The following is a 27,567-nucleotide window of genomic DNA, read 5'->3' as shown; positions in this document are numbered from 1 at the left end:
CTCACTTCTCCGTCCTTCCACTGACCTCTCCTTGCCCGTCTCTCTCTCTCTTTCTCAACTTTCAATTCCAGGGTTGCCATGGCGACGGCCTCCTCCCAGGTTCTGATTCCTGATGTTAACCTCAACGAGGCGTTTGATAACTTTGCCCTGGACTTTTCCCGGGAGAAGAAGATCCTGGAAGGCCTAGATTACCTTACAGGTAATGAATGAGCTACACGAGTATGTTTTAAGGACCACCATTACTCTGAGAGTGTATGAATGGAACCAAATCACTTTGTTCCATTTGTGCTCTCTCAGAGTTACAGAACAGTTAACACCTTAAGGGCCCGGGGTTATTTAATCCATTAATAAATTGTTTATAGCGCCCGGACCACTTTTACAGACGGACCGGATATATATTGAACACATGAAAACACCCACCCGGGCGGCGGTGGATCAGGGGTAGAGTGGCCGGATGGCAACCGCAAGGTTTCCAGTTCGAACCCGGGCTCCCCCAGAGTTAGTGTCAAAGTGTCCTTGAGCAAGACACTGAATCCCTAATTGCTCCTGGTGTGCTGGTTGGTGCCGTGCATGGTTTCTGTCGCCATCGGTGTATGAATGTGTGTGTGTGAATGTAATGCACTATCTAATATCTATGTAAAGCGCCTTGGATAAAGGCGCTATATAAATGCGCAAATTTATCCACAAAACCATCCACACTGAAACTCAAGGTTTTTCTTTATATCAAGTCCCTTTTACAATTACAGTACTTTTCTAAGGTTGGTGACGTACACATTGGTTCCACCAGAGTAGGCTCCACAAACTTTGTACCATGCAGATTCATGGTACTTTGCAGCAGTTGCATGGGTTATCTGTGACTGCAAGCCTCGAGTCCATTAGCTCCATTCAAGACCGCCATAAAGAGCCGAATACCAGCTGAACCTAATATTATATACACAGTTGTGGCAGGTTCTATTTACAGTACCCATGTTGTGTTTTTGCTACAGTATATTAATTGTATGAATGTATTATTGATTTATGTCTACGATCTTGAATATCGTAAAGTATTTTAATTGATTTGAATTTAGAAAATGTTTTAAACATTTCTGGGGGTATCTAAAAGGTTCTGTACACTCAAGAGTCTCCATCTCCTCTCCTCTCTGAACATTTAGCTCCTACCCCGCCATCCATAAGAGACGAGCTGTGTACGGCCTCGCACGACACCATCACTGTCCACTGGACGTCGGAGGACGAGTTCAGCGTCACCTCCTACGAGCTGCAGTACACCATCTACACTGGCCAGACCAATTTCATCAGTGAGTGAACACACACACACACACACACACACACACACACACACACACACACACACACACATGTCATGATGTCACCCAGCATTCCATGGGCCCAATTAGTGTAGGCATCCTAAGTTCGAAACTAGAGGCCCCGATATGACCATACAAGGACATATCGGATCGTATCGGTGAAAATGTCTCCGATATGGGCCACCGATATAAAAAGAAAATACATGCGGTGTCTGGTTTAAAACCTAGTGTAATGATAGATTTTCTCCAGCAGAGAGTGTCTCGTGTGTGTGTGTGTGTGTGTGTGTGTGTGTGTGTGTGTACAGTATGTGTGTGTGTGTGTGTGTGTGTGTGTGTGTGTGTACAGTGTGTGTGTGTGTGTGTGTGTGTGTGTGTGTGTGTGTGTGTGTGTGTGTGTGTGTGTGTGTAGAAGAGAGAGAGGAGATGGAGCAGTGACTCGATCGCTCCGTGCTGAAAACAGCCACAACACGTAAAAAGTACTTTTGTTTGTTTTACTTACTAGAAAAGAAGGAGCAGCCAGCCACACATATCCATAAGTTCTGGGACAGAAAATTGCGCTAAATACTATTATTCATGACTCTAGCAGCCTCTGCTAGCTGTTGTTCTAACTAAGCTAAAGCAAAGCATCCATGCTCCTCCTAACCACAACAAACTGCTTTGACCAGGGTTGCCAAATTTTGTGAATGTGAGACAGAAACAAGCAACCAGGCCTATAAAGATGTTAATAGGCCAGACCAAAGTCAGAAAATCAGAAAAGGTCTGAAAATAACTCTCCAAGGGCATACAAATGGAGCCAAATGGACCCTGATTTTCAGAGTTAAATTAACACTGATGATAGTGTACTCCCAGAGAGCAAAGTGGTATCAAATGGGGGTCTGTGGCCTAATGCATGTCAAACCCAACCAGTCCGTGGGTATGTCCCACCAGCTCATGGGAAGGGCCACCAAGCAGCACCGGCTGTCAGTATACTCCATCGGTGAGCAAGTGCCTTGTAGACAGTATGCAAGCTTGCGATCGTGTCCACAGTCCACAGATGTTGCAAATGCATCTAAAATCTGCACCCACTACATTAACGGTGGTAGTGACAATGGAGCAGTTTACGTCATGCTCAGGACACTGAGCATGACGTGCTCACACACACACAATATAATATATAATATCTCTGCTGTCGGGCAGAAACCAGCTATGTCCAGAATATTAACACATTCAAATATTTGAATGTGTCCTTCACTATCGCTTCACTTGGTTCTATTTTTTGCATACATATATATACACACACACACACACAATGTGTGTGTGTGTGTGTGTGTGTGTGTATATATATATATATATATATATATATATATATATATATATATATATATATATATATATATATATATATATATATAAATATTGATTGATTGATTGATTGATTGATTGGGCTTAGGACAGCTACATATACAAATGGAAAATAGATGTCATAAGGGAACTTTAAATGATTTCACCTTTTTTGTTGTTTTGCGTTTTGTGTAGTGCAGTGGCAATTCAGCTGTGAGGAAAGGAGAGGTTGATAGAATAACTGTCTTCTACTTTGAAACACATCACTCTCTCCAAGACATGATGGCTTTGTCCAGTCTGTGGAAATACTGTATGTGTCTTGCTTAAGATGAAGATGATAATACATTTAGACCTCCGTTTTTGGTGTGAGGTGAACGGATATACGTAGCTGGAAGTGAACGGAAGTCTAGGTTTAAGGTAGCAGTCTGTCTATGGTGACCTGGTTTCTCATGATCTCATTGTGGTTCTGTACATCTCCACATCTCTCAGACAAAGAGATACTGTATAATGGTTGCTTACAATGGTATTGTTTTTCTTAGCATTTCTGCTTTATTCACGATGGAGCTGAGAGCAGAGAGGGAGAGACATGCATCGCAGGCAGAACACTAGCCTGAGGTGTTGCAGTTAGACGGTCGACACTAACTGATTAACTATGGAAATGCCAATGGTTGCTTTCTACAAGTATGACTAATCAATCTTACGATTTATAATTAGGCATTTAAGCAGATGTTTTTACAAAGTGCAAGGTCAGAGTAAGTGCCATGAACATTTGTCAAACAACATAACGGTAAATGATTTGCAAGCCAGTAACAAACCTACCATCTATCAAATTAACAGACCGTATGTACTGTATACTATAGGATGCCATATACTGTACATTCACACAGGTAGGGTTCTTCCTGGTGATGTAATCACTCTGAAATAGCTTTTTTTTACCCCCACAGCCCACTGAGTACCACCTAGGCCATCACCTAGATTTTCTTTTGTCTGACAATCCATCTGTGCATCATCACTTTTCTTTCACAGGTCTGTCTGTGACATTCCAACACAACAGACAATGTGTCACCACAAGCGTGGGATGCAATCACTTTTAGTGATTTTGTTGTCATCTGTGTGATGGAACTTCAAAACCTTTCAAACAGATATCTTTAGACTGACTTGAAGACTTAAGATTAATATATTTTCCATCCAACAATGTATTTTGATTTTAAAACATCTGAAAAGATGTCCCTTTTGTCGACCAACAATTTAGTAAAAATGTCAAAAGAACCACCGCTCATCCGCTGAAAAAACTTAAGTGAGGTGCTGGAGCCACAATTTAAAGATAAACGAATGTGTCTTTATTGTGGCACATGGATTACATTCAATAGTATAAGTCAATGTTCCAAGTAGGCTACAGTGGAGCCGGAATGGAAGTAAATAAGTACAGAGGATGACGGTATGGAGGGAGCACTGTGGGAAGAGAGGAACGAGGATGATAAACAGATAATGGTCACTATAGGGCAGAGGGGAGGAGAACATTGGTACTCAAATGTATGATTAGATTAGAATATATATGCATATAATATATGCACACATACATGCATACATTCACACATACACACACAAGTCACAAACACAGGCTATGCACATTCACATGTACTGTACACATGCACAAGATACATCAATGCTCATACAGAGAGAGAAAGAGAGAGAGATTTCCCCCTGATTCCTCTTTCAGTCTTTCATCCTCAGTATCCTCAACCGTCTCTCGCTGAAGTATCCAAGCCATTTGAAACAGCAGGATATATTTCAGCCGTGAACGACTGAGCGAGTCAGACATTCAGCCACAGTATATCCTCAGAGACCCGCTGCTGAAACTGAGAGGAAAACACAGAGCGAGAGAGAGAGAGAAAGCCATTTAAGCTGCCACGCTACTTCAGTTTCTACCATTGCGTCGTCATCCGCCTCTCCAGACTGGCTAAATGCTCCCACTTGTGTGCCCATCGTCTCTCCATGGTCTGGGCCCTGAGCCTAACCCTCCCGGGAGAGCAGGGCTATGATGTGAGACCAGGGCAACCTTGCATCTGCAGGATCACCCAGGCACAGTGGCAGAAAATAGAGCGCGTGCGCGCGCACACACACACACACACACACACACACACACACACACACACACACAGAGGGGGAGATGAGGTAGCGGATGTGGTGTGACTGAAACCAGATGCTCTCGGGAAATGTGGTAGTGATGGCTTACTGTATGCTGTGAATGCACTGTATTGTTTGACTGCCTGTGTCACAATTTAGGCATTTAGCTGACGCTCTTATCCAGACAACTTACAATAAGCAATTGGTAATCACATACACACTGTATACAGTAATGCAGACAGTGTAGTCTGTACTCTGTAGTGCCTCAAGAAACTAGGATCCAAAGTAAACCAAGAACGTAGCATCAGTCAAACAGTTAAAACATGTGCCAAACTGGCCGTTGACACTGATAGGTATTCATTCATTCATTAATCCGCCACCGCCAGCGTTTTTACCTTATTTCGCCGACCTATGGGAACCACAAAATGTTGACACGACGTAAACAAAAGCTGTCTGGGGGAGTCACGAGGGTCTCTTTAACCACGATCTTCTGTTCTTTAGTTATTGGCAGTTGAATAGAGCTGGTTTTTACCAAAAATGCAATCTGGGTAAAGAAATCCAAGATAAATGTATTCTTCTAAATCTGATAACATTGTAGTGGACGGGTGGAACGTTTTAGGATGACGAAATTTCCAGTTGTTTTCTTCTCTCAAAGTTATTCGAAATCATCATTCATACATTGGCGCAAACAGCGCCCTCTAGCATAATAACTGAAAACACCACCAGATGAGATAATTTTGCATCCATGGCACTCAAGCATTGGAATTGAGAGGACATAGATCTACGTCAGTGGTAGTCATTGTGTTAGTGTAAGTACAGTGTAAGTACAGTAGTTATGAGTGTGTGTAGATAGATACATTCAGGGTGTTATTTTAATGCTGAAAGTTTAAAATAATGATGCATAAAGGTCCATCTTTTACAGTGTAATATAGCACCCCTTAAGACACATTCTTTACACTTTCAGAGTTAAATTAACTCTTGGATTTACTGTGTTGATATTGCATAAAGAGCTATAATACAATTATAAATTCAAGCTATTCTTAGTATAATTAGAATTATTATCCATGTAGGTAGGTTGATTGCATGATTACAGCCAGAAATACTGTGATGTTAGGCATGTCCCAGCATGCTCTCTGATTAGATGTGACAGATGGTTAAGACTTCTGTCGATGTCGCTGATGGCATTATTCATGCATAGCCTACTGTATCATAACTGCAGACAGAGAGACTTGTCATCATCTGTCAGCATTTGTTTTGCGCTGGTGATGACTGGAGGGATGGACTGAGAAAGACCATAAACTATGCGGATGAGAGAGTGAGGAGTCATTTAATTAAAAGGGCTGATACAATGATCTCTAGAGAAATACAGTACATCCATCTCACATAGATCGGTCTCTCTCACTCTCTCACTGTCTTAACTCCCTTGCTGTGGCTGTATGTGGTGCTAAATTGCTGATCACTATGTTTATGTACGGTAAACCCATTCATCAAATACCCAGACTCTTAATAGTTTCATCAATAGCTGCATCAATAACACAGTGCTAGCTGGTAATGGTGTCCTTGTTGACCCTTAGGGGCATTACACTGTAGTCACTTTTACATGATGTGAATTTAATTTTAGGATTGAAATCGATCCAATGGTTACAGTTCTTTACAGACCAATATACACTGTAAGTTGACTTTATTGGAGAAAACAAACGTGGCTAAAGGCTGAAATAGCTCCCGGAATTTGGAGCAGGCCCCATCGCAGTAGGAGAATCAGATTGAATCCTGTCAGATCGGGTCCTGTCTTATGGAAGGCAGGGGGCTCCTGTATAGATAGGGCCAGCCCTGGTGGTGCCTGCTGCTTGGGCAGTGTCTTGGGACATAGCGGGTGACCTGACCAGAAGTGTAACCTTGCATAACTGTTTTTTATTCCAAACTGACCAGGGAGACCCAGTCTAGGCAAATCCTTCTAGAAAGTGGTTTCCGGTTGGCACCGGTTAGTTTGTGTTCCTCCACATGAATGCTGAATTGAGAAATCTACTGTTGCCAGTCATGCTAAAAGTTGGAACAAAAGGTTGATATACCAAACAAAGTATGCCAAGTTTTACTTGTCAGATTAATCAAATTACTAATTTAATCTGGAAAACATTTTGGTTTGAGACAGTGGAACAGGAGGGAGAGGAGTCGTCCTTTTAAAAGGGACACAGTCAATGAGCTAAACCTCTCATGAGAGGGTCAAGTGAGATGATTGTGATAGGTACTGTAAGGAATGTTGTGAATGACAGCTTGCTCGGTCACTCGGTTGAACTGTCATTTAAAACTGAGATTGAAATCAGGTGAGATGGATGTCAGGTGAGTGGGGAGGAGTTGTTATCAGGTGAGATGGGTGTCAGGTGACTGAGGTGAGTGGGGAAGAGTTGTTATCAGGTGTTATCTCCTGAATACCGGTATACGAACACAATTTATGTCTACTGTATGCCTGCTGAACCCAACTGTTATTCAATCAGACATTTTAATCAAGAGTGCATTGCATTTGGCGGTGCATTGCATTCTGCTCCCGTGATGATACAGAACAATCTGTTGGAATGAGTGTGGGATGGATTTGACTTTTGTTCCTGCCTGAACTACCGCGTTGAATTTGATCCATTACAGTCTTTCATGTCGATTCAGAAGGCCTTGGCCTGTGGTTAGGAACGAAGATGATTATCACAGATCACACTGTGGGTGTTACTACCTGCAAAGAAATGTGTATTTCTCTCTCTTGCCAGAATTGCTATTTTGTGGCATAATTCACTTGATCTGTTGAATGCAAGACACTGTTGCATTCTGTGCAGACAGCAACTCTGACCACAACATATCAAGGCATTAATAAGGCACTTATTGATTCAATCCGTCAAGTGTCGTTCAAGGGTTAAGATGATGATACTTTTGACAACTTCTTCCACAGAATATATGTAAATACATGGGCAAATACTGTGTGAGTGTCTACTGTACAGATAAACACCCCCAGACATGCAGGTGCACACACACACACACACACACACACACACACACACACACACACACACACACACACACACTCACTCAATTGCATTATCAAAGTTTGATGTTGTTCAGTTCCCATGTTGCCTTGTGTTTCACGCACACGCACACGCACCCCCCCCTAGATGATTCAACACAATCTGTATCCCCTTCTCTCCCAATCTGTCTCTTTCTCTCCCTTGGTCTTCCATCTCTCTGTCTTTCCTCAGCGAGTCGTCTCTTCTCTCCAACACACTAATTCACTCTCTCATCCTCTCCACTTTGAAGTTGCGCTGTAAGCTAAAACACAAGGGCTAGTGTCAGAAAGTCCCGTCTTTTATTGTTTTAAGCCATAAAGAAGTGACTGCACACTGCTGTGTACCAGCCTAATTTGATCCATCAAAAAGAGAGAGGGAGGCATTGTGGGGATCAAAAGCGTTTAGAATGGAATGCAAAGGGACCTGCTTTCTCACTTAGTCCTTTGTGTGACTCTCTTTGAAAAGGAACATAGCAACCTCCTTACCTTGTGCAAGATGTTACTAAAGGCACTAGGATTATATTTCTGTAATACTGAGAGAAAGTTGTCACGCTGGCAATTTTCTACTCTTTTTCTCTCTCTTTTTTTCTTGTTTTAAGAAAAATAACAACAGGGTTTCTTAATGGTAGCACCAGGCTGAAATAGAACGCAGATGATTCACTTCTGCTCACAAATGCATTGCATATGAGATGGATCTTGTAGCTACAAGGTGCAAAGGTCCTCTCTCTCTCTCTCTTTCACATCTCTCTGGAAGATTAAATCTTCATCGAGGTCAGTAGATATGTGTACACCATCCCCCCACCCTTCATTCATACTTTAAAACGGCTTACTTTTAAAAGGCCTTATTTGCGTCCTGTTAAGTATTTATATTTATAAGCAGACTCTATGCTATTACTTATGTATGCTATTGCCATCTCACTCAATAATTCACGACACGTCCTTACCAAAAGGGACAAGCCATGGCCCTGAGAGAGCTTTTCTCTTTTACTTTTGTTTTTCCACGCGCAATGACAATTCTGCAGGGAGGAAAGCCAAAGGAGTGGACAGAAACACCATTATATGTTCCGCCACACACAAGCCCCAGCCATAACACCTGGTATTGCTAAACAAGATACTTGCTTCTCCACGAATATAAAAGCCTTCAGACAAATTATTTCTTTACATTTATGAGGGCTGTCAATGTCATTCAAACAAGGATAGAGCCAGGCATGATGCCAGGGTTATAGGGATACAATTTCCTTTTTAGCATTTAATGTAGCACAATTTTGCCAATATGTGTGGGTTTACCAATCATCAGAGCATTATTGAAAAAAAGCCAAATAGATTGGCCGCACATCCCACTTCCCAGATTTGGCCGCATATCCACTTCCCAGATTTGTGCATCCCTAGACGAGGGCTATGATTTTTACTGGAGAAAAAGAAATCATTCTTCCAGGTGATCAGAGAGAAAACGCACAGATCACACACACACAAGCACACATCAATTTCTTACACGTTCACTTCTCTCTATTTTTACTCACGGTAGTCACTTTGGTAAAAAGCTCCCATGAAACAGTGTTACAATAATACTACGTTTCCATACAGTGGCTGCATTTGTACAGTGTCAATGCATATCGTGCACTTTTGGCCCCAGGCCCTCGATTCAGACACTCCCTTGAGATACTGTGTAAATGCTGTGCTCTAAAAGCTGTATATACTTAGCAAGCACACCATATTCTGCCCCAGGCATATGTGATGATAAGGAGAGGTAATGGGATGGCTCTCCAGCCTACATATACTGTAGGCTACCGTTTTATTTGCACAGGAAGCCTCACAACATTTTGCTTCTCGTGTTCATCATGAGTTGTCTGTCCTGATTTTGATATGCGGGGGGGGGGGGGGGGGGTCAGATCAGATGAGGAATGGGTTCTGCTCTTTCCAGGGTAAGATTAGAGTGAACCACAACATCGCCCAAATAATTTATCCAAACACATGTTTGCCTTGCTATGTGCCAGCACGTCCTGTTTACTCAACCTGCTGTGTGTGTGTGTGTGTGTGTGTGTGTGTGTGTGTGTGTGTGTGTGTGTGTCTCTGTGTGTGTGTGTGTGTGTGTGTGTCTCCCCCCAGGTTTGTACAACTCGGCGGACAGCTGGATGATCGTGCCTAACATCAAACAGAACCACTACACAGTGCACGGCCTGCAGAGTGGTACCCGCTACATCTTCTTCGTCAAGGCCATCAACCAGGCAGGAAGCCGCAACAGTGAGCCAGCCCGACTCAAAACAAACAGTGAGTCTTCATGTCAAACACTCGCCACGTCGACATGTTGTTTATCTCCGCCAGGCTGGAATGGCCGGGAGGCGGAGATTATGTTTTCACCCCCGTCCGTGTGTGTGTGTGTGTGTGTGTGTGTGTGTGTGTGTGTGTGTGTGTGTGTGTGTGTGTGTGTGTGTGTGTGTGTGTGTGTGTGTGTGTGTGTGTACAACTAATCTCCAGCACCACTGGACAAACTGGTGTGAAGTCCCAGGTCGTCACGTTTTGGCTAATAAACGTGAAAGGAGCAACACTGCACTAAAATGCCTTTAGTTTGATCATGTTCACGTGTCTTTGTGGATGTAGAGAAAGCAGACATGTAACTTTGTAAGAGTGGTGCAGGATATTTAGTAGTGCAGTGTGACAGTGGTGAGGTAGGCTGCATTAGAAGTGAAATATGGGTTCAAGGTGGATGTGCAGCCGTTACGTCAAGTCAAAGTTCTGCTCCGAGCACTTTCTTGTTTGCATTGGTGATGGACAGGTTGACAGCCGAGATCAGGCAGGAGTCTCTGTGGACTACGATGTTCTCAGATGACATTGTGATAGATATTGAGAGAACAGGTTGAGGAGAGTCTGGAAAGGTAAATGGTAAGTGGTGCATTTATATAGCGCCTTTATCCAAGGTGCTTTACATTGTGCATTACATTCCATTCACACACACATTCATACACCGATGGTGGCGGAAACCATGCAAGGCACCAACCAGCACATCAGGATTTGGCATTGACAATGAAAGGAGAGATTAGGTCATATGTCCGTCAAATATGACGTAAATTTGTGGCAACACAAACATTAAATGCCATTGACAATGAAGGGAATATTTATGTCATGTACACATAAATGCAGTTGTTCATGAGATGATGTATGATGATGTATAATGATAAGAGCGCCCCTCACTTCTAACGGGTGTGATTTCTTTCAATAGTGAGAAGCATGGATAGTGTGGCACTGGCTGATGACGTATCAGCAACAATGTGGCTATGTAACAGGTGACGAATCTGCTGCTTGCTGGCCAGACTGAGACGCAAAGTGACAAAACAAATCATGGAATGCAGAGAATCAGGCTGGAACCCAGGCTAGCTTTTCTTTGGGAATGCTGATGGATAGGGTTAGGAATTAGTATATTAGAGGGTCAAAATAAGAGAGGTCATGTGTGGAGGAGCAATGATGGGTACATTGAAAGAAGGATGTTGCTTGCTCTGGGTGGATCTTTGTTGGTTGTAAAGTGTCTTGAGACAACTTGTTGTGATTTGACACTATAATAAAATTGAATTGAATTGAATTGATGTTGAAGATGCAGCTGTCAGGCAGCCAAATAAAAGTCTGTTCAGCTCTGTAGAGCCTACAATGTGACGTCATTTCAGGTTCGGGGGGCCGAAATCATTTTGGCACTACAGCAGTAAAATAGGAGTATGAATCAGCCCTAAGGCCAAAGAGCAGGTTTATGGATATGGTGAGAGGGGGCAGGGAGGTGGCAGTTGTGACAGAGGAAATTGCAGGACAGAAAGAGAAAGAAATGGATGGCTCCGCTGTGACAACCCCCAATAAATGTAAACAGCCAAAAGAAGAATTAGAAAGTGCTATTTTGGACTATCTTACAGAGAGTGAAGTAAGGACTTTGGTGCTTTTAACACACAAGTAACTTCTGTTTCCAAGCAAGACACTCACTGGCTTCCACAGTGATCCAGACTTCACCCCTCATTGTTACAGCCGTTCCCCAAGGATTAGGATTTGATCTCTACACAGAATTTGCTGGCCTGCCCCCCAGGCCTCAGATCAAGGCTTGACGATTTCCCTGGTCCTTTTTACATCTCTCTCTCCCTTATTTGAAGGGATACGGTAGCTTGGTTAAAACACAGCATCAGGGCTTTCTTGTGGGCCTTTATCTTTACTCTGCACAGACACCAAGTCGTGTCCAGTAATAGGTGACATTACACCCTCTGTTCTCTTATCTTTTTTCCTGTCTCGCCATACGGCTCCTCTCATGACTCAGATGCTCCCGGTCTTGCTTTCTCTCAGATCTGTTTCCTTTTTGTGTGGTGATACCGTGACTCATTGTGTCCCTCTACCTTTCTTTCTCTCCTCACCTCACCTCTCTTTCATCTGGGTGTGACCATACCTGGTGGTAGGGGGGACGGGGGTTTGGTTAAATGAAACGCATCCTCTTTCCTTCTCCTGTTCACTTAAGCCTAAATTATTCTTTATTGTGCAACTGTGACGCTGTGAACTGAAAGCCAATTAGCGCCATGGTCGTCTGACAATGTATAAACTCCAGTCCCGGCGATGACCTTACGTTACTTTCTTCTTTTATGCTTTCAGTGTCATCGACTCTTATCTCTTCCAATTAGTTTCTCTGTTCTCTCTCATACCATTTTCATTTTCTCTCCTCAATTCCTTCCCTCTTTGTTGTCTTTCCTGCACCATCATCACCACAGCTTTATCGTTCTCTCATGCTGTCTCTTTCGATTAGCCCAGTGCCAGTTTTATCTCTGTAGCAAGTGGTCCAGCTCATAGGCTTGTTGTTTTCACCTGGGCTCATGAATACACATGACTAGCGTGGGTGATGCATCTCTCTCTCTCTGAGATAGTACTCCTTCCATACTTCACTCACTGGATTGTCTATTCAGATGGAAGTGCGTCAGTCAGACATTCTCTGGCAGACCAGAGATAAGTTGCTGGAAGATTGAAAATGGGTCACAACTAAACTGATCAAAAAACATCTCACTTTGGTAGGCTTATTAGACAGCCCCCTCAAGAGCCCGCCACCACATGAGCTCCAGCATCCAAGCTTTTTAGCACAGTACCCCAAATTCTTACCCAGCAGTTTGACGTGACTCTCTCTCTCTAGTAGATTGGAGGTTTTAGCTGTCACAATTGTTTTTGTGGGATGACAGGCTCCCAGGGCGTTTAGCCTAAGCTCATCATATTTCTAGCGTGGGCTTGCAAAGCACAGAATACTGTGACAAGTAGCACAGATTCCCGGAAACTCATCCATCACATGTGTGTGTGGGGGGCTCAAAAGAGGTACTTTGCCAAAGTACATCCAAATGATACACATGGAACAACTTGAATGCAGTTAATTATGCTGGTATGGCAGCATAATACTAAGCAGAGTGGTGACTTATATGCCATTTGGCAAATGTGTTTATCTGAAGTGCTTCTCATGAAACTGAGATATCAAACTGAAACTGTTTGATATCCTTTCGCTTTGTTCCAATGAAATAGTGTAAAGTGAGCATTAGCAAGTATTTTTTCATCTTTTGAACTTGAAATTATTTTGATTTATTTGGAAAATGTCAGCTACTGTATAATGACATGCTGAAAATAGAGATAAATGTGCAAATACAGAGCAAACATCCTGGGGTTTTGTGCGTCATGTGAACCCTCACTTTCTCTCTCCTATATATATTTTCGTAAACGGAGATGAACAGATTGACAGCTCCTTGCCTCAGATTTCGGGAGGTTTAATTCCAGATCCTAGGCCTATATAGCATTCAGAGATTGTGGAATAGTTCTCTGGCTACGTGACACTACTGTCCTGCCTAATCAAAGGCTAAGCCTTTGTTATAGATGTTGATAAAAACTGCATCATGTCTGAATGATGATAAAGCCTGCATCTTAAATCAAAATCTGTTTATTATGTCACAGGTGTAAAGCAGTTCATTGTTTCGTAGTATTTCATGACAAAAGAGAGGATAGAGGTAGAGTGAGAGCAAAGGGAAAGAGATAGAAATAGCAACTAGAAAAAATGCTCCTCGGAGCACACAGCACACAAGGACAGGAACGTTTGTGATGTTTGGACAAAACATAGGAGTAGGAGATGTATTTGTCATTTCTGGACCGTTTCAAAACATAAAATAAACTAATATTAAAAAATGTGTTTCACAGCAGATTTGAAAAATGCAGGTCTTTCCTTAGCCTCTAGGGAGTATGCAATGTGCATACAAACTACGCAGATTAATAAAGAGCGACTGGACCTCTGGCCACCATGAGGCTGATTTGAAAAATATCAGGTGGCATTTCTTCCTCTGCCTAGTGCAAATGTGCGTGCAACATTTCAGAGAAATCACATGCACACTGTGTTTATGATTTGAGGCATTTTGTTCAAAACGGACCAATCCTGCAAACTTTGAAATGCAATCTGAAAGGAAATCATGGAATATGGAAAATCAGACAGATCCGTGTTGATCGCATGGCGCGTACTACCGCGTAGTGTGTACCAATTTGCATGATCTATGGATGAAATCTGTAGGAGTAATATAAAACAATGTTTTTTGCAAAAATTGGCCTCATAGTGGCAATCCCAGCCTTTTCAATACATTCTCAAAGTGCTCTGGTTTGTGAAATGTGGCTTATCAGTGGTGCGCGCCACACACACACACACACACACACACACACACACACACACACACACACACACACACACACACACACACACACACACACACACACACACACACACACACACACTAAAGACTCATGTGAAATGAAAATCATGTTGTGAAGTCTAAGGTTGACTTCAGGTCACCCAGCACATCTCAAGATGATGTATTCCACAGTCACGCCATGCCAAGAGCTCCAAGTCTCACTGGATGCTACACTATATCTCTCTCTGCAGTAATACGAAACGTCGCCCAGATAGTGGCATAAATTGGCCTCTCCATGCCTTCGGCCTGGTGGAGACCATAAAGATATAAGATGTATAATAGCATTAATATTATTAAAAGCACATACATACAGTACATGATATTTAGGACGTTGGCATACAGTATGTAGGTGTTTGAAACATTAGCATCACATGCAGGTTGGTGGTGGTGGGGGCGGGGGTAGCAGTAGTTACAGTAGGCCTATTTCTTAAGGTGTCGTTTCAAAGACCATTTTACAGAAAGGTAAAAGAAAATGACACCTTTCACATGGTTAAAAACCACCTCAGAGGGCGGTGGCAAAGCCCTTGGAGCTGCCTTTATGGAGGGTTCTTAACACAAATATAGCGTATTACTTTCATTTGGCAATGTCACGTGGCTGGTACAGTGGATATATACTCTAGACCAGTGTTTCCCAACCTTTTTTATGCCAGGGCACACTTTTCATAGTCTAAAAATCCCAGGGCACATATCTGTGTGTATCATATATATATATATATATATATATATATATATATATATATATATATATATATATATATATATACACACACACACACATACACACAGTAAAACGTTGTTGATACTACACCCAACATACACAAATAAACAATATGCAAACATTTATGACAGCATTCACCAAATAACTTTAAAGAGAAAGAAGTGGACAGACAGTGACTCTGTTTCACCTATTTTTTTTTAAACGCACAACTTGCTTTGCCTTGATGTAAAAATAAAGAAACCTTGAACATACAAAATAGCACATACAGTGACACCGTACGACACATTCAATTTGTCAGTGCAAATCTCAAGCTTGGCCTTATCCACAATCTGCCGCCAGGGGGACGAGTTTGGACCGAAATGTGTGCAGTAACCGTGCTTGTAAGATTCAATTTTTTTCTTTGTATTTGCCTTTTCATTTCATTCAGATGGTTAAAATAATCAGCCATGCGTGCTAGTCTTGCACACCAGTACTCATATGCAAACAGTTTTGCATATTTTGATTGCTCAGCAGACAGACGGCATTTTATGATCTGCCCCCATTTCCTCGCACAGATCGAGCGGCGAACCGCACCAGCTTTTAAATGGTGTTGGCGTCTTGCAGCATGCTTTTAGAAAGTTACGATGCGTGGCAAGCAACTTTAACCAGCGCTTCACGGTGTAAAAAAAGGATTCTTCTCTTTCACTCTGCTGCTCTTGTATCGCCCGGTCATCAGTGCATGCACTGACACAAGTTCCATTGCTCCAAATACACTGATGTCACCCAGGCGAGTATAGGTGATCACAGATGGCCCCATGTAATCAAAGCCACAATGGCAGAGGGTCGCTCCACTGAATGGACTCGCTGGTGATGGGCAACAAGAACAAGAAGAATGCCAAATTGGACGGCAAGCTCAGTATCTATTGCTCTCAGGGGAGGGGTTACTTTAGTTCAAATCTAACGACACACCTGGTCATTTCACACGGCACACTAAAGTGCCGCAGCACACAGGTTGGGAAACACTGCTCTAGACCAGTGTCATGTCCTCAAATCCTCATATGCTTCCCCAGGCTGTATCTCCCAACTCTCCGCTCCTCACCCTCTCCTTTTCTCTTCTGTTACCCTTGGATCTGGCATATCATCTCTCTCCCCCTCTAGGTTTCTCTGCCCTCCACACACACACACACACACACACACACACACACACACACACACACACACACACACACATTCAGATTTTATACCATCTGTCCATTCATCCCAGAGGTAAAGCTGTCACTTCATGCTGCCATGACTGTCATGCAAAGTTAAGTGCGGCAGGCCTCTTCTCGCCTTACTGTAATCCCATAGTACACTTACACAGGCTTTGAGAGTGTGTTCCTCACACCTTATTGGTAACATTTGGGGACAACTGGTTGGACATGAAACCAGTTGGAGTGGGCATGGCAGATTGGAGACAAACTTGGTGGGTTAGATTTTACAGTTTCAAGAATGGAGGTTGGGATTAGGGTGAGGGGCATACAGTGTGGGGGTCGGGGTAGCCTGGCGAGATTGGAAGGGGGGGTGAAATCAGTGAAAGGTCACCTGGGAGACAGAAGAGATGTTGATAACTTTTGTTGGCCATGTAAAGAAGCTGTGACTGGCCAACAAAAGTTTCTTCAAACTACCTACGGTCCTATATGCAATGTCAGAACAGGAAGGACAGGTGGGGATGGATCAAAATATGGAATGTCAGAACAGGTCAGCTCTATACATGAAGATCTAAGGGTTTGAGATTTGAGGTCATGTGTTTTATGTAAAAAGAAAATCAGAAGTCTAAGGTTGACTTCAGGTCCCATAAGACCACCTCTTTGCACCCAGCACATCTCAAGATGATGTATTCCACAGTCACGCCATGCCAAGAGCTCCAAGTCTCACTGGATGCTACAGTATATCTCTCTCTGCAGTAATAAGACATGTGAAACGTCGGGCCAGGTTCTTCAAACAGACATGAATTAAACATGTTGCTGTGGAGAGAGAGTGCTCCAGTCTGTAATATGTGTGCGTGCATGTGTGAGAGCATGCATGTAAATGGGCTGCATTTCTTCTATAGGGACTTTATTCATAGAGTTTTAACCACTTGAACCCTAGAGTCCCCATTCTATAACATATAATAGCAATAGGTGAAAATTCAGCAAAAGGAGATTTGGATAGACGGAGCAAATTAGTTGACAAAGAATAGACCCCTGGAGCCCCGCCCCCCAGTCAACAAAGTATGAAGGGTTTATGAGGTCAAATTGTGGATTACATTCACACACCAATGGTGGAGGGAGGCACCACCCACACTGGAAGCAGGTCAGTGTCTTGCTCAATTGGCACTTGGTCATGCACAGCCACCCCACTGTATTTCTATATGTGTATGTGTATGACTGTACGTGCATGTCAAGGAGACCTCTTTAGTCTGTGTGTGTGTGTGTGTGTGTGTGTGTGTGTGTGTGTGTGTGTGTGTGTGTGTGTAAGAGAACAAACGCTATTTCTGTGCTCGGACGGACAGACCCAGCCAGCCAGGGACACACATTGCTGTCTATAGGAGTGGCTCAGAATCAGACCCGTCTGAACTGAGTGGTGCTGTACTGTACTCGTACTGTACTGTACAAGTCCTCCTCTCTGGCCTGTGTGTGTTCTGCTGCGCAACAGTGACACTTGGTGGTCAACAAACGCTATTTCCGTGCTCGGACATACGGACAGACCCAGCCAGCCAGCCAGGGACACACATTGCTGTCTATAGGAGTGTCTAGCACCACTCAAAAAGAGAGACCGGAGGAAAGGTGGAGGGTGACAGATTGAAAGTGAAAGAGGTGTGGTGGGTAGGAAGTGAGGTTCAGAAGGAGAGGAGACATCAAATAGCTCTTTGCAGAGATGAGTGCTGCACTGCAGTCCCCTGGCCTTAGCACAGTAATGGTAAAAATGAGTTTAGAAACTACACAGTAAATCCCTGGTGTTAATCTAACTCTGAAGAGTGTTCAAATGTAACCAAGTGGACCTGTAAGGGTCAAACTTAACTGTGTAGGCCTACTGTTAAAGTCATGATGCAGACAGATAGAAGACAGAAGACATTATCTCATCGGCTGTGTCTATGAACGAGGGAAGGAGCAGCGTTTACTATAAAGCAGTAGTGGATGTGGATTTCTTGGTTTGATTTTCATCCCTCTCCCTCTCCCCTATTTGTCCCATTATTCAGATTTCTTGTAATGAAAGTATTGCATACTGTAAATTAGCATTATTTCGTATTAGCATTGGCAAACATGTTACTGCATAATACAAACCGAAGCATACTTTTCATATTCACACATGGACAAATGTAACAGCCTTTTTTTCTGGGCCACAAGATAAGAGCCATTATGTTTATGTGATGGACTTCACATTTGGTCGTAGAGAAAGATGAAATTGAATTAAGCATGCAGGCTTTTGTCTAGCGGCAGAATGAGAAGCTACATTAGCTGAGGCTGCCTTTATTGGAATGTTAACTGTTTGTGTTATCTAATTGCCTGTCTGGCTTTGTAATTAATTCAACTGAGAATAAACAGAAGAACAAAAGGAAATTTAAATGTCAATTTGGAACAGAAACGACTAATTTGAATTTAGACCATCTGTGTACTGCAGTCATGTGATGTACTGATGACGCCGATCTCCTATTGTGCAAAATGCTTTGATTTATTAGTAATTTTATCTCGCTGTTTTTTTTCTCCCCAAGTATCCCATGCACACGTTATAAATGTTCTTGATTTCCAGAGTAAAAATGTCAACCCTGGGACAGCCTCTTGACAGATATCAGGATGTTCTTCCATCCTTCAAGCCTAAAAAAAAAACATTTCACACACATAAAAACTAAAAGCCCATGAAAAAGCATAAAGATGGCATCCTATAACCCTTCCTGTAACACAAAGCTTGTAAACATTAATGTCATCCGTTTCCAGTTTGGAAAATATGAAAATCCCTGGGGTGGTGTTAAACTGTGCGGTGGCACCAGCTAGGATGGCCTATCAAGTCAAATTCAGGAATGATTCCATCTTGATGTACCTGCTGGCTGCTGCTGTTTGTTTGTAGAGGCCAGGCTGTCAATCTTTGAAATCGTGTCAGTCTATGTGAAAAACAGAAGCTATTCTTGGGGAAGTGAAATTGGTCCTCCTCTATACAGCAACCGCATTTCCAGACAAACACTCGACTGTGGACACGATATGAGCCTATTTGGAGCATTTCTATGTGAATGAAAAATAGGGGCTACTGACAGTGCTCCCACGCGTGTGTGTGTGTGTGTGTGTGTGTGCACTGTACAATATCGTTCGGGCAGAAACCTTGTATATGCATATTTAAACTTTTTTAACAGTTCATAAATTAACATACTTTGTTGTTTTACAGCTGTGAAGTTGTACTGTAGACCTATACAATTATAGCCCTAGAACAGCTCTTGTTGTTTCATACAGTATGATAAATGCTCCGTTTGTACTCACCCATTAAATAATTCCAAAGACGTGGAGTGAAATATGGTCCTCTAGTTTTATATCCATGTGAAAGTTCTGGCCCAAAACGTGTATTTAGTCAATTATCTCCACTTTTTCACGAGATGCACACGGACGTCTTTCTCTCCGGGCAAAGGGACACGGAATGATCGCTGGACTGATTTTACGAATACATCTTGTTTACCGCAGACGTCATCACCAATTGACCAGGGAAACACAAAAGTTTGGGTCACACAATTGGCAGGTGCCTTGCGATAGGTGCTGGATAATTAATCACACCACCTGCCAATTGTGTGACCCAAACCTTTGGGTCCCTAGTCAATTGGTGATGACGTCTGCGGTAAACAGGACGTATTTGTAAAATCAGTTCATCGATCATTCCGGCCCCCTCTCGCCCGGAGAGAAAGACGTCCGTGTGCATCTCTTGAAAAAGTGGAGATAATTGACTAAATACACGTTTTGTGCCAGAACTTTCACATGGATATAAAACTAGAGGACCATATTTCACTCCACGTCTTTGGAATTACTTAATGGGCGAGTACAAACGGAGCATTTATCACATTTAGGCCGCCAATTTGTAACCCGAACAGAAGTTAAGCAGACCATTCTATGCCTCTGATACATGAACATTTACAAAGTTAATTAAATGATCAAAGGCTTTCTAGGTCTAATACAATTATTGCTATTTTTGGTTAAGGTTGTCTGTGTGTTTTCAAATATTTAACCTGTTAAGCCCCAGCGGGGTCCAGGGGGAAAATCCCCAGAATCAACATTGCAATTGCAGATTGATTAGGTCCGATTAGATTTATTGAGTGCTGTTCAGAGGTAAACAGCCATTGCCCCCACCGGCAATGGGGCTCAAGAGGTTTTAACCAATGAAAAGTATTAACAAGAGCTTGTGACTAAATAATAACTACCAATATCCATTGGAACTAACTTATGGTTATGGTTATTTATTTTTTCCATTTCATGAAAAGTAATCTTTTCGGACTTACAAGGTTTCCACTCGGCAGCGATATTACATGCACTGTGCCAGACAATCCCGCCAGAACATATCACATGACAGGGCACCCGAGAGGCATGTCTCTCTACTTCCTGTTAAAGGACCTGTAATAATATTTACCCAGAATGCATCTCTGGTGACAGGCCTCAAGCTACCACCCAGCCCCCAAAGTAAACAGAGGAGAGGAGAAGCGAAGGGGCTCGAAGGGGCAGAATGACAAGGAAGGAGAAGAAGCAGAAAACAATGGGAGAAAAGATAAAGATGATAAACAGATGTGAATGAAGCCAGGGAGAGAAAATGAAAAAATGTACTGGCGAAAAGATATACCTGTATTAACCACGGTCCCCCAGGGGTCTATCCTCATTTTGCTCCCATCTACCCATATTCCCATAACATCAAATTAGCAATCTTACCAAGTGTTAAAATATTTATTTCCCACACATCTACCTTCTCAAACCTACTCTTTCCCCTCCCAAAGGCTCTTCAGTCAGAACCTAAGTCTATAACCAAATGAGCACCACTGTACCGAGAATAATTCTAAAATTATTGTGTTTTCAGGGTTTGAGCATTATTCTCGAGGTATAGTCTAGGTGAAGATGGAAAAGTTAAGGACAAAAAAATCAATGGAAAGAATTCAACAGAAAATCTGAGAATAGGAAAAGAAAGATGGTAGATATGAGGAGATGGTATGCAATACAGGGTACGGGTCAATCACTTGGTGTCCTGAGCATATGATACACACTTAAGCCCACTCTGAATCCATGTACAGTCAAGTGCATTTCAAATGGTATGGAATTACTCTAGAGTCTAGAGTGCAGCGAAGACCATTGTGGCGATAAAGGGCAGTCATTCTCCATCTCCCTCATTACTCCATCTGCTCAATCAATCCCGGAGCACCCGCAAAGGAAGATGCACCAGGAAGGGAGACGCCTGAGTGAAATTGGCCGAATTGAAAAATAATGTATTACGCCGCCCAATACTATCCTCACTCAAGATGTCCAACTGTTCAAGGACCCTGTGGAAAAAAGTTGGATTGAAATCACTTTTTTCAAGTGGCCTCAAATATTATTTTCCCCATACCCCATTTGTTTGCATCAGCAGGTCCAGCCCAATAGACAGACATGTCTTTGACTGACTGACTCACTGACTTATCCGACACGTGTGTGTGTGTGTGTGTGTGTGTGTGTGTGTGTGTGTGTGTGTGTGTGTGTGTGTGTTGTGCTGAGTCACGTGTTTCCTCTTCCCAATCTCGGGGCCCAGCCCCGGCTCTCAGGAGCCATCCCCTGGAAAGGCATGACAGAGCCCCAGTGTTTGGAAGTGGCTGTGCTGGCAGCGATAAGCAGTTCAAAGAAGAGAGCGCATTAATGTAATTGGCTGCCAGCAGCACATTGGCCCCCGTCGTCTCATATCCACACGCAGTAACACACACTCACCATGCGGATTATAGGAAGAGGGCGAGAGAAAGAGGTTGGAGGGATACAGAGGATAAGAGAGTGAATGGGGAAGAGGAGGGTGAAATAGGGAGACCACGATGAATATTAGAAAGACGGAGAGGGAGGAGGTCCTCATTGTATCGTTCATTAAGCCACAGGAGGCTCAGAGAGGCTGGAGGTGTCACAGTTAAATGTCAGGACTGGGAGGTACACCGCTGACCTCCCAACAGCCTGCAGAGACACACAGCTGACCTCCCAACAGCCTGCAGAGACACACAAAACAATCTGCCCTCTGCCTCCCCTCCCTTAAGCTCTTCACTTAACTCTTCTCCCCGTTGTTCACTTAGTTTCTCCCCTACTTATGTTTCCACCCATTACATCCAAATTGCAGGTGTCATATGAAATTGAATTGTTGCAAATTACAGTAATGCTTCTGCTGAATCGACCGACCACCGACGGATGCTGCCATGGAAGTGAAGGCAATTTCCCAAAGACTCCCTGATGGGAGTTACAGAGGACAGCAGTATAGGGTGGCTTGCTCCCCTATTAGGGAATGTTTTTTTTTTTTACCAAAGGCTTTCAGAAGGCTCTGACATTTTAGAATGAGACATTTCATTCACTTCTATTTTGCTCCTTGCTATTTTTCTATCACTCTTATTCTTCATCCTCTTCTTCCCCTTTATTGCTCTCTTCTTTCCTCCTTCTCTTCTTATACAGTACCTCTTAATTGCTTTTGTTATTCTTAATCTTTATATCCTCCACTGCCATTACATATCTGAAAACAGACTTTCCATGCATCTTTCCTGAATGTGTACCAATTAGCCTACTTGCTACCGCCTAATTATTTTGTCTTGACAAGCAACTCACTCTTTCCTCTTCTCCTACCCAGGCCAGCCCTTCAAGCTAGACCCTAAGACGGCCCACAAGAAACTACGTTTGTCCAACGATTGCCTGACCATGGAGAAGGACGAGAGCTCGCTGAAAAAGAGCCACACACCGGAGCGTTTCAGCGGCACAGGCTCCTACGGTGCAGCCGGAAACGTCTTCATCGACAGTGGCTGCCACTACTGGGAGGTTCTCCTAGGAGCGTCCACGTGGTGAGACACTACATGCCACACTACATATGACGACCTTTATTGAAATCATGTTGCAATACAGGAGTAAGAAACAGAGTAGATGCACAGAGTCACATATTTAGCTAATAAACTGATTCCATTTCTTTATTCTGATCACCTGCAGGTACGCGATCGGCGTGGCTTACAAATCCGCCCCCAAAAACGAGTGGAGTGGAAAGAACTCGTCCTCATGGGTGTTCACACGCTGCAATAACAACTTTGTGGTGCGCCACAATGGGAAGGAGATGCTGGTGGAGGCCAGCCTCCAGCTGAGGCGGCTGGGCGTCCTGCTGGACTATGACAACAACTCACTGTCCTTCTACGATGCCATGAACTCGCAGCATCTCCACACCTTTGACATCTCCTTCCTGCTGCCGGTGGCGCCCACTTTCATGATCTGGAACAAGTCGGTCATGATCCTGTCCGGACTGCCTGTTCCTGACTTTGTTGACACCAGCACTCTGGACCAGCAAGAGCAGCAAATGGGCCTGTGCCGTCAAGAGTCGCCCTATGTGTCCGGGATGAAGGCGTGCCACTGAGAAAAGCCTATACTAGCTGATGGCCTTGCGATGGCCAATTAGACCCCTCCAGGGCCTGGAAGCCGGGAGACACTGTCAATGTGAGACTGAGTTCTACTATACCCTCCATTTTAAAGTGTGGACTTCTTTCTTTCTACCCTATGGATGAGGAAAGGTTTGGAGAGTGGTATACTGGTCCAGGAATTGTAAATCCAATTCCAAGCCACCCAACGCTTTGAAGATTCATCATCGAGTGGAATACTGTTGGCAAGAGGCTTGAAAGATTATAGTCTCCAGTCGACCCCTGATTCATCAGATGGCCTGTCACCACTGAGGAAGAGGGGTTGGTTACTCAATTGGAGAGCGCTGGACTTCTGGTCTGTCTCAATTAAATCTTCCTTTTTTACTTTTGCTTTAGAAGGAAGAACAAAGAGAGTCTGTCGTTGTATTAACAAATCAGTTTGCTGGTACAGCATATATACAGTGAGAACTTCTGATATCTCTCTTGCAAGAGGCCAAAGAGTAGAAGGTGGAGTGAGAGAGAAATCAAAATCAAATTCGACGCAAAGGATGCAGGTGTACTCGTAGTGATTGGAGCACTGCTTAAAATGTTAGCCAACCATGTTGTGTGATGCTTTTATGTCATTTGAAGCATGCACATGCTGATAAGCAGTTAGCTATAGTAGTGCCTTCCAGTAGCCTACTTTATTTTCTTGACCATCTTACTAATGATACCCAGTGTCAGCTGTAGTGTGGACCTATATTTGGTGCCAAAGAGTGTACAGCTGCACTCCTCTTCTCACTGTGCATGTGTTATACCTTCAACAGTTATAACTGGTCGCAGCTAAATTGTCTGTATCTATAATTTCCTCACAGATTTGACCCAGCTGTATATTGTGGTTTCCTTTTGGCTTAAAGGTTGCACATTTTGTTGACCTTCTGATGTTCAGGAAGTGTTTTGTTGTTTCTGAATATTAACAAAATACTAGGAGGTTGACTCACACCATGTGACTACTCGTCTTGTATCATAAGATGTTTATTGAACCGTACAGGAAAAAGTGTTGATTAATTTATGATAGAAATTACATGGTTTGCTTTTTCGTTGAACACGATGTATTCATGATGCACTTTTTAGATTGACTCTATCTACCCTCTATGAGTGTTTAAAAAAGACATGGGGCTGAATTTTGGTAGGGCTGAAAAGAGGAGGTAAGGGAGAAGTAGTTCCCCCTGGTGTCGGCGTTCATTCCTGTGAATGTCCATAGTCATTTTCTTTAACAAATAACAAAATGGTCATACATTTAATGCATGTAATTTAACAGAACAGATTAATATTACATAACTCCAATCTATAAACTCAGATGATGATAATGATAATAATAATAATATAAAGTTGGTATAATTTAATTGAAACACTCATATTTTCTCTTTGACAGCCAACAAATAGCCTACAATAAATAAAGGAAAATGGCTTGTGTACGGAATATGATTTCCCATTATGTATGATTTGATGCATACTGCAATATGATCTCAGATATCCTTCGGCAAAATCAAGCGTTTTCTCACTGCTTTGAACGCAAGCACCAGTGGTAGCATGGTTGCTTTCCTTCCCCATAGATTTTTTTATATAGCATATAGCGAATTTACCTTGTATAGAAAAGGGATATGATAATGACATTTATGCCATTTTTATCACGATGAAATGATAAACTAATGCATAAAAAAGTTCACTATTCAGGGAAGGAGGGGTTCAACGCTTTAGCTGTCAGTCTCGATACCATGGCATGATTGCGTGTTTTCCTCCGGGATTTGTTATAACACACACGTACCAACATAAACCCACAACACGTACATACTGTAAACATGTTTCGTTCAGTTTGACTTTGACGTGGTAATGCATGACACATTGTAGGATCCCACACTAGGAAATATGTGAAATCTAAGCATCTTGTTAATGTTCACCAGGTCATGTTTGCCATCAGTCACTGACACACACACACACACACACACACACACACACACGTTGCACATTCCACTGCTAGAGTCAACCAACATTTAAACCCAGCCCATTGTCTTCTCTTAATCAGTGGTTCAGGTTCTCAAAGTTTTTTTTATTTCACGGACCCCAAGTTTGGTATGCATTTAGGACCACAGACCGTTTTAACTCTGAGAGGGTAATGGAACCAAATAGAGTTGAAAGTGTCCATTTTTATCCATTTATACACTCCGTACTTTGAGTTACTCTAGTCTGAGTTACTCTTGAGTTACAATAATTTAGCTGTGGAACCCCTTCATGGACCCCTGGGAGTTCCCGGGACCCAATTTGAGAACTACTCACTACTAAATTAACATTTGCTAGCCTGTGTGTTAGGTATGAGATTTCTCCGGTTTGATATTCAGGTAGCTGGTTAGTGTCAAGACAATCAAACATACGCTGCTGTATATGCAGGTAGACTATTTATAGTAAGGATTAGGATCCTGAGGTTCTGTTAAAAATGGTTGCTTAAATTCTTTTTTACATGTGTACAAGCCAGAGAACACGTTCATACTACTGATGACCCATGGCCATCTTCACTATCAGTGGGTAACTGTATTTTATGTATTGTTTCAATGCTGAATGTTCTGTCATATTTCTACTTTGCTTACTTTGTTTATGATCAGCCAAGTCTCTGCCAATAAGGACTCAAATGATTGACTTACTACTGTAGTTAAATGATGATTGATACCTTCATTGAGTCAGGTCCATCCCATACAGTTAGCTTTCATGGGAAATACAGTGGCATTCTTTTAATACCTTTTAACTTGCATACAAAACAAAAAGCCTCATGGTAACTTTTTGCTTCCGTTTATACGTTAATTTACAGTATGTCATCACTGTTCACCTTGTCAGTCTTGACCAAATGAGTGATAAGATTGACTGAAAGCTCTGACAGAAGGGATCGTGGTGTTGATTTGTGATCCGGACAGACAAATGGAACTCATTTATACAAGCGTTGGCCAGGTCACTGCATGTCTATGTGACCTCACTCCTGGTTCATGACACTTTTCCTTATTTCCTGTGGGGTTGCGTTTCTTTTGGGATTTTGGATTGATCATTCATTCACGTTAGCAAATCATATCTCATCAAAAGTGAACATTCAGACTTGCTCATTGCCATAATTGTCAGGTAGTTTGCAGTGCTTTTCTTTTCTTTTCAAAACAGTAAAATATATACAGTGGATGATTTTCAGTTGCTACACACCGTTTGTAGTGCAGTGAAATACCTTAGAAAATGCAATAGATTCTCCTCTTCAGTTTTCCGTTCGTGTTCATTGGGAAATTATTTTTTACAACTCAAGAGAAATGCGCTCCTCTCCTTTTGGTATCTGGACCTTCACGAACAGCACAAAATGAGTGGCGTGTTGCAAGGATTTCTGTTTCCATAAATATATTAAAAGATACTTTTAGCCAGAAAGGAATGTAAATCATAGGGGGAAATATATATTATATAAAATTGTATAATTACAAAAAATATATATATGAACCAATGTTATTTATGTGAATTTAAGTCCAATTAAAAGTCTGATCCCAAATGTGTTTTAAATGTGGTTCTTCATTTGTGTCTGCAAAATTGTCCACCAGAGGGTGCTGAAAATACCAACACAAACGTCTAAAACAGTGGTCCTCTCAACCTGTGGATCTTCCCACATGTTTTTCTTTTGTTTGTTTGTTGTTGTTTTTGTTGTTGTCGTCTTTGCATAACCATATCTGCATAACCATATATGCAGATATGGTTATCCAGGGTTAGTC

At 42.5% G+C, this 27,567-nt stretch overlaps 1 protein-coding gene across 4 annotated transcripts in view; it reads left to right on the top strand.

The window, feature by feature from the left end:
- Nucleotides 1–27,350, top strand: part of mid2 (midline 2) — a 156,936-nt gene extending 129,586 nt beyond the window's left edge. For all 4 annotated transcript variants that reach the window (XM_080774732.1, XM_080774734.1, XM_080774731.1 and 1 more), the window contains 5 exons: nt 72–199; nt 1,152–1,295; nt 9,901–10,062; nt 23,035–23,242; nt 23,385–27,350. In XM_080774732.1, coding sequence (XP_080630858.1) covers nt 72–199; nt 1,152–1,295; nt 9,901–10,062; nt 23,035–23,242; nt 23,385–23,799 — 1,057 coding nt within the window. In that variant the 3' untranslated portion in view covers nt 23,800–27,350. The remainder of the gene's footprint in view (nt 1–71; nt 200–1,151; nt 1,296–9,900; nt 10,063–23,034; nt 23,243–23,384) is intronic.
- Nucleotides 27,351–27,567: the final 217 nt, after the last annotated feature.

Source organism: Protomyctophum bolini, assembly GCF_963924005.1.
Source record: "Protomyctophum bolini genome assembly, chromosome: 10".
NCBI lineage: Eukaryota > Metazoa > Chordata > Actinopteri > Myctophiformes > Myctophidae > Protomyctophum > Protomyctophum bolini.
This window is presented reverse-complemented; position numbering and strand designations above follow the sequence as displayed.